The 8,759-nt window shown below is 42.1% G+C and overlaps 1 protein-coding gene across 1 annotated transcript; it reads right to left on the bottom strand.

Annotated features, from left to right (window-relative positions):
- Positions 1-665: 665 nt before the first annotated feature.
- Positions 666-7,981, bottom strand: LOC116246343 (uncharacterized). Its single transcript, XM_031618174.2, has 9 exons — positions 7,677-7,981; positions 3,896-7,449; positions 3,713-3,793; positions 2,341-2,493; positions 2,083-2,246; positions 1,843-1,990; positions 1,531-1,653; positions 1,364-1,451; positions 666-1,266 (listed from the first exon to the last, which is right to left on the bottom strand). The coding sequence occupies exons 2-9, from the start codon at positions 7,268-7,270 to the stop codon at positions 1,094-1,096; spliced, it is 4,305 nt and encodes a 1,434-aa protein (XP_031474034.1). The 5' UTR covers positions 7,271-7,449; positions 7,677-7,981; the 3' UTR covers positions 666-1,093.
- Positions 7,982-8,759: the final 778 nt, after the last annotated feature.

The following is an 8,759-nucleotide window of genomic DNA, read 5'->3' as shown; positions in this document are numbered from 1 at the left end:
TTAAAGTAAAAATATCTCATTCAACCAAACCCCTCGACTGATCGATCCCCTTCTTTTAACTTTTACTTTGGCCATTACATCTCTAATGTTGACATCAAAGTGTTAATAATATTACTTTGGGATTATTCCCCCACAAAAGAATACAGAGAATAGGTCTATGTAAGTGAATCAGAGTTGCACGTTCTAGCTTAACATGCAACCAAAGCATATTTTAAACAATAAAAACCATGCAACCAAAACACATCTAGAAAAAATACATTTGTTGCCTTGTTTAGGTGTGATCGTAGCCCACTACAAGGAAATAAGTTAACGTGTAAGGCCTACCTGCCAATCCACTCCTGGCACGACCCTTGTTCAGGAAAAGACCACCAACACCAAACATCCATTTCTTGTCCTAAAAGAACGTCTACCCATTACATAAACCTGCCTTCACGATTCACTAGCTACTTATGCAATCAGGTTTCATGACCTCCATGTCAAATTTTGATGATACAAACAGGATACACAGAAAGAAAGAGAGAGAGAGAGAGCACTATTCACCTGTTAATAGAACGTCTTGACAGAACCATGCATGCCCAAGTTCCTGTCACCGCAGGCTAATATAACTCAGTATCAAATAAAAACAAATTCATAGTTTTTGATAAGAGCGGAATCACAATAACAAATAAACAAAAGGATATTCAATTTTGCTTGGTACTTTGCATCTCCCAATGCCTCATACACATTTCAGTTTACAAACAACCAATAATCAATAATATGTTCCAGAAAATACAAGTAATGAACAATAGCCCATTCGATGGACCTATCTCCTCCCGATGACCTCGGTCATTTTTACACGCAAACCTTACATAATAGACAATCGACAGATGAGTCCTCACAATCTGTTATTTACTGTGTGTATAGACCTTTCATAATTGACAAGAACATAAACAAGAGCACCGGCATAAGTGAACGGGTGCTATTGTTCAAACGTGACTTTACAACACAAAAGTAAGTAGAGCAGAGCAGCAATAGGAGGGTTCTGACAGTAACTTGTCATAAAGTAGAGATATCAGCTGCAAGGTAGTCATGCATCACTCCCGTTCGTGCTGAGCTACCTGCCTGAAACCCCTGGCTTCTCTGTCATCATCCTCAGGCGTCTAACAATGTCCGTGAATGAAGGCCGAGCAGAAGGGTCTGGAGCCCAGCACTGTTCCATTAGTTTTCTCCATTCAGGGTCACACCAGCTTGGTACATGCGGCCTCAAGGTATTGTTGACAATACCACCTGCAAGTGGTTGCAAATAAGAAGCTCAAGCCACCATTGACTGAAAGACACCGAAGAGAACATAAAAGAACGTTTTATACAATGGCTGTACACATACCGATAATTGCACCATAGTGCATGTTGGCATAAGGTTCGTCACCTGTGAGAATTTCCCACATGACAATGCCAAAAGAGAACACATCAACCTGCAGAGAAATAAGGTTACAAATTTTCCACGTGATACTGAGGAAAACATGAGAAGGACATAGCTGAATAGTAGAGTACCTTTTCAGAGACCTTACTGCTGCTTCCATTTAGTAATTCTGGAGCCATCCATGGTAGTGTTCCTCTCACACCACCAGAAACCAAAGTATTACGTTTTATTTTTGACAACCCAAAGTCACCAACCTAGGCATAGATAATTGTACCATTTGAATGACAGCGTCCAACCAATTGAATACCAACAGATGTAACATTTATGTGAATCATTTTGCTTTTTAGAACACAAGCCGAAAGCAAACAATTTACTAAGACAGAAGGGAGAGATGAATGAACTGGAACAACACTCATCAAGGAGAACCATTGATAGAACCTTACCTTGCAAACTGGATGTTGAGGATCCCTCATGTTAACCAGCAAGTTATCACACTTGAGATCAAAGTGAACAATACTTTTTGAATGCAAATACTCCATCCCAAAGGCTGCTTCCATCGCAATCATAAGCTTTTTACGTCGATCAAGGAGCCTTGAAACATCATCCAGGTAAAAAACATCCTCAGTCATACAATCTTCAACAGGAAAAATGGGCCCATAATAGCAAGTGCAAGTCAAAGTCACCTGTCTTTGCGTTGTAAAACATGCCTAAGAGAACCATTCACCATGAACTCTGTTACTGTGGCCAACGTTCCCCCAGGTCCATCTTTCACAACTCCATAAAATGCCACAACGTTAGGATGGTGGAGCTTTGACAAAATTGCTGCTTCTCTCCAGAAATCATGGGTCTAAACATGGCACATCAAATTGCAGTTAGATAGAAGAATAAATAAACACCAAACACATACACAAGTCCATGCAGGTTTACAGGCACACACTAACCAGGCGTTCCTGCTCAGACGATCTCCCAGTGAAGCAGCTCTTTTTAATACGTTTAATGGCAACATCCGTGCCCCTCCATTTTCCATGATAGACAGTTCCAAATGTGCCAGATCCCAGTTCCCGCAGCTCCTCAAGGTCAGAGTTGTTTATAATCTGTTCATCAAGATTCGAGTTAATTACATGTGACATAAACTCACAAAATCAGATAATCCAGACAAGAAGGGTGCCAATGTACAGAGAGAGAGAGAGAGAAAGGGGTATACTCAATTGCAGTTATGAATTAAGCAATATTTACTTACAAAGTTTAACCAAAGTACCAACACCAACCACATTTCATCGCATTACTGATAAATTAAATGAGCCAAGTTGATATACGCACCCTATAAATCTTACAACTAGATGAAATCCAGTTCAAATCTTGATAGGAAGTCAGAATTTATTTTTATTCCCAACAGAATCAGTGCCAGTATTTTGAGAAAAAAAAATTGGTCATTGTCTTTTTTCAAGGAATAAATCAGACCTATCACCTATGTACAGTCCAAACCATCTTGGAAAACTTGATCACCCCATGGGAAGTTGCATTCCAATCAATATGGATGTACATTTCTAAGATTGTATTTCACGATGGAAAAAGACACCAAAAATCCAACTTTAATTATGTCAAAGGGATAAGCATCAATATGCTTAACGTCATTTTCTTTATCACCAGAAAAATGAAATGGTCTCTTAGTTCTGAAAAACCTGAAAATCCAGTCACCGAAAAGTAAGTTGTGGAAAGGTTTCTTTGCACAGAAGTTATACAACAGCATACCAACCTTGTTCAGCCAACGTTTCTGTCAAGGGCTTTTCTTTTAACAAGTTACCTTCTTGAGAGACTATCCAAAGCTCTAAACAGCGAAATAAATGACTAGTAAGTAGATCTTCCAGTAATTTTTTTAGCATATAATAAAACAATTTTTTAAGATATAAAACAATAAAAAATAGAATCTAACAAAGAGATAAGCATATCATGAGACCCTTTCCTGAAAATATTCTAAAATATATTGATATTCTGGAAACGCAAAAGCATCATTTATCTTGGAAATATGTTATAATATCACTGTGATTGTAACCATGGGGAAAGAACCACTTCAAATTTTCAATACTAAAAGGTTTACCTGAAAGGACAACCTCCTCACCCCACCTCTCCACCCCTTAAAACCCCCAACACCCAACCCCCCAGGAAAAAAAAGACCATCTCCTTTCGCCAATCCCCCAGGGCACATATTCCAACTCATTTAAGAAGCATCCAGATAAGTTCTACAAGCAAGTCATGCCTTCAATTTAGTAACAACGAGAAGACTGCATGTAGCAGGAGTAAAAGGAGTCTTACCTGCAAATCAGGCATGTCAAAGTCATCCAGAGAGGGGTCAAAGATAGGCCCACCAACATTTTTCATCTCTGATTTACCAACCTGGAGGTGCCAAAAGGTCAATCACTCAATGCCTACAGCAGATGTGAAAAAATTAAATTTTGGAAGTGCCATCAAGGAAGTAATTGGAACAAGAAGGAATACCTCATACTCTGATTCTGGAATTGGCAAGATCTCACCATCTGTCATATTTGAATAAGAGATAGTGTCTTCAACTTTGGCAGATTCCCCACCCTTACCCAGCAGATTGGCATCATCCCTCAAAACAACAGGTGAATCTTTCTGAGTTATCCCACTATGATCTTGAATATTCTGGGCTAATGGCAGCACATCACCCTTGAAAGGAGGATAATAGTACCCAGAGTTCCCTTCACCAACAGACACCGGAGCAGGTGGATAGCTCAGAATATTTTGATCAAGAAGTGACATATCATTCCTAACAAACTCATTTTGCGCTAACTGTCTGAAAAATGACCAGCTCTGTGGTTCATGATTTGGCATGTTCAAGCTCAATCCAGCTTCATCGGTGTGCAGTGGATTTATTCCAGATGGTTGTACATCAGAAGCTTTTAAAAAAAGATCAGAGAGCAATTCTGGAGAAATCCTGTCAACATTTTTCAGATCGCCTTTCACATCTTTTGAAACATTATCGAGATTCTGCATCTGAGAATTGACTCCACCAGGGCTTGCGTCCCATGGAAATGCAGGTGAAAACCCAGCAACTTTTTCTTGATTTTCAGATCTTAAACCATGAAGGGCTTCTGGTAAGATGGAAGTAGAATTCGCCTGCACCATATTAGGGGTTCCAACTTCAATATCTATAACGTGAGATCCATGAACCACTTCTTTAACAAGTGATTTCTCTTTAGACTGAAGAGACTCAGAGGCTTGCAATTTATATGATGGAGAGGATACACCCTTTTTCTCTTTCATCTCTAATGGCTGGTCTTTGATCTTAGGTTGTCCAGCTTTTCCTTCCTTGGAAATCTTACTGTCATCACTGGGCATCGCTTCAAGCGGACCACTTTTAACAATATCCTGCTGAACTTGTCCCCTGCCAACAAGATCTTTTTCACTGCCTACACCCACTATCACCTTTAAGCTGCTTGCCTCAGCTTTTTCTTTCACTTGATTAGGCGTTATTCGTATAACAGGCTTTGTGCCAGATTCCTCATGATCATGTGGCCTAAGACCAAGGGCAGGTTCCTTGCCATCCAACCCCTCAAAATTCTCTGGCACATTAGGAGCCTCCAATCTCTCTTGCTTGTTAGGCAAATTTGTCTTTTGTGTGATTGAAGATGGAAAATCTTTATGTTCTTGAAATTGAAGGATTCCGTCCTCCAGAGAAGGAGTTGCACATGAAGGAGATGCCTTGGCCTGTGAACCCGATAGTTCTCCAGGCACTGCACCATCATCAGATTCTGTAATAGGTCCTGCCTGCTGCAACCCAAGCATCAAGAAATGAGAATTGATAGAATCATCAGACTTGGTAAGTCTGTTCTGTGAGTCAATCTGCTCACGTGGTATTCTCTCAGATTGGAAGGCTCTTTGTGAAAGCACAGGCTGCTGGACGTAGCCATAGTCTGTGTTGTTCTCTGCATGTGAAGTAAGGACCCCTTCAGATGGAGTAGAGTGATCCTCTCCAATTCCAGCCTTGTTGGTCTCATGAAACTGACCAGCATGTAGAGAATCAGACAACCACGGATCGGAACCAGTCTTGGTTAGTGGAGAAAGGGACTTGGTAACTCCCTCATGAACAGAAGCTACAGGAGCTGGTGGAAAGACTGAAACGGGGAAACCTCCCAAGTTATTACTTGTATGAGATTCAACATGTTCAGCGGTACAACTTGGCAGTGTAGTAATGTCAAACTGCTGAGTCAGATGGCCAACATCATTCTTCGGGTCCCTGGCTATAGAAGCATAGTCATGATGAGCTACGAATGACCCACCTTGCGTTCTCATCTCTTTCGTCTTAGCTTGTGGTTCTTGTAACTTCAAGCCAGCATCAGATGCTGCGGCATGAAAGTTGGGAGCGGGAGTTCTTGGAGGAAGCCAACTCTGAGATGGTTTTACTGGCGGCACTCCTTCAAAGTGACCATAGTAACTTTGACTGTATTCGTGCAGTAGAGCAGAGGGTACAGCCGTTCCAGATTCTGCATGGTGGCTGCTCTCAAGAGGATGTGCACCCATCACAGGTTGGAGCTCACTAACCCCATAATGAGCAGCATTGCCATGATAAAATGTTGTGGCATCATGCCGACTTGGAGCACCATAGTGGCTGTAGTGAGAAGATACTGTAGCAGTGGCAGCAGGCAGAACACCCGCACTAGGCATGGTATGCAGTAGTTCAGTTGATGCAGGTAGAAGAATGTCGGTCAAGGAAGAAGCTGCAGCCGCAACGGACTGACCTTCAACTCTAACACCCTCCTCCTCACCCCCAGCATTGAGACTAATAAGCTGGTCCAAATGAGTGCCTGAAGCAGAAGTTAAGCCATGCCCGATTGAGCTCTTTCTGGTTTCCGTTTCTGCTAGACCATTTACAGCAATCACATACTGATAATCAGATCCAGACTCGGAGGAGACAACATCGTTATTGGCATCTTCCAGATCACTCTGAGAGAGAAGGAAAATCCTAAGTTTATGAGAGCCTTCAAGCCCCTCTGTACCAAGCCATTCATCCATCATGTTCTGAAGATCCTCATCACAAGTGACAGACACAAGGGCATCAAGATCCTCCCCAGGCAATTGATATTTTACCACACTGACTTGCTCGTGAACACTCAACATTCTCTGCATGAAATCATCAAAAGAAATATCCCTCCTTATCTTGACGATCCGGGTATCTCCTCCAACATACCTGAGCTTTCCATCGCTAGGCCTCGGTAAGATTCTACCCCCAAAGCTGCACAAGAGCTTCATCCTTCCGGACAATGAGCTATCAGAAGTACCTGAAGACCCATAACCATGATCACCAGCACCATAAGAGGTATCCCTACGAATTGAACGTCTGCTCCGACCGCGGCTGCTGCCCTCCATTAGAGAATTATACGGCGCATTTTCCGCAGATTCGACAACTCCTCTTTTATCGCCCCCCGTGAGAACCTTGTTCCCCAACCCCTTTCCGTGTGAAGCCCTTTCGCCTGCGATCACAGAGGCCTCAGACCCACCATCAGATCCCACACGGGGAATCCCAATCACTGTCTTGTGGTCCTCATAGGCAGGGGGAGGATTGCTACTGCTAGCAACATGGGTTTCCGCATGGCGGCTCGAATCGGACGGCGCAAAGGGTTTCCGGAACGCCCCGCGGTCCTGTATGAATTCCAGGGCAAATTCCTCGCCCGTCTGAATCGAGAAATTCACCGGCCTACCCGCAGCCGGCAACGGAAGCTCCGGCGGCCGCGGATTCGAATTAACCACCCGAATAGGAGCCGCTTCCTCGCTCCTCCTATCCATGGCTTCGCATCCGGGCCGCAGGAAGCTACTGGGCCTGTTCTTCGTGCCTTCCACTTTCCTCTCCATCAATCAAACCACAGAAGAGGACTATCCCCAAAACCGAAACACCCATTTTCCTTAAGCACAATATGCACGCAACCCACCCATCAAATAGCTAAATCCCCAGCGAAACTACCTGCCTGAACGTCCCGCTTACCTCCGATTGCTTGCCGATCTTCACAGGAAACTATCAGTCCTCCGAATCCCTAATCGAATCAACGCCCACCAATACCATGGAATGGAAAAGGAAGTAAGAAACAGAAAGAGTTATGCTCACCAAACCAATAGGGCAAGAACAAAAGAATCCTATCAAAAACAGGAAAAGCAAATAAAAGAATACCAACAAACCAAATAGCAACAAATTCGTATTTGATCTAGACTCAGTGATAATACCGGAATTCTTTGATCGGGTTGAGAAGATGGAGTGGCTCACCTTGGAAACAGTAACGGTAGAGTTGAAAGGGAGGGTGAAATCGGGAGGAAAAGATCACGGAGTCTGCAGCGTTGACTGGTTGAAGCACGGCAAGAACACCCCAAAAATTTAGAGCGCGAATCTCAAAGAACAATGCTTGGATTCTAAATCCAGACACTCCTGGTAAGAACTAAACCAGATTCTGAGACCCCTTGCGGCCTCCCTTTCTGGTTTGCTTCAGGCCCAAGTGTGTAACCCCGAAATGCCCGCTTCTAACCTTATTGGTTAGCAATCAGACGATAGATATAATCATCATCGTCATTGCCATCATCATCATCACCTCATCCACCTTCTTATCATCATCGAATTGGCTATAAAATCTACTTTTTCAAACAATCCAAACGTTAAATTATAAGTTAACCCCCATTGAAAAGCAGCAGTAGATTTGTTTATGCATTTCCTTCATCATAAGAAGTATAAAATTCATGTAGTGTCTGAAAAACTGATGCCCGTATAATTAAATTTTGATGGGATTGCTTGTCTGGTAACCTTCGTTTTGATCAAGTATGCAAACTGAAGTGAATTAATTTATTTATTTGTTACTGTAATTTAAGGGGGGAAAAAAACTTAAAAGCTTATTTTGATGAAAATTTGATAATCGGTCAAATGGCTTCTTGCTTGCATCTTCACTCTTCGGATTGTTTCTCTTTCAAACATTCCTCATTCGTGACGGCAAAGAGATCTTTCGTGTTACTTGTGAATCGCTATCATACCCTTAACCTTAATTTAATTGAGGCTATTAAGTTTATTTTGTGGTTCATTATGAACTTTAAAGGTCCAGTCCGCCACCTCCTTCCACTGCCGGATTATTGCCTTTTTTGGTGAACCGGGCCATATGTTGTCGCCTACTTTAACTTTTCTTTTTCATTTTTTTTACTTACATTTGATTTAGCCGCATCTTTTTTCTTCGTAATTCAACAAAACACTTTACATGTTTGAAGTTCTTGCTACAAATCTCATTCCCATCGACAACTTTGTCATATAAAGTTTTGCTTTTCACGACTATGTACAAAGACATAGTAATAATTATTTTCAGCATGGAAT

The sequence above is a fragment of the Nymphaea colorata genome, chromosome 1 (assembly GCF_008831285.2).
Source record: "Nymphaea colorata isolate Beijing-Zhang1983 chromosome 1, ASM883128v2, whole genome shotgun sequence".
NCBI classification, from domain to species: Eukaryota; Viridiplantae; Streptophyta; class Magnoliopsida; order Nymphaeales; family Nymphaeaceae; genus Nymphaea; species Nymphaea colorata.
Note: the sequence above shows the minus strand (reverse complement) of the source record. Positions and strands in the feature narration are given on the sequence as shown.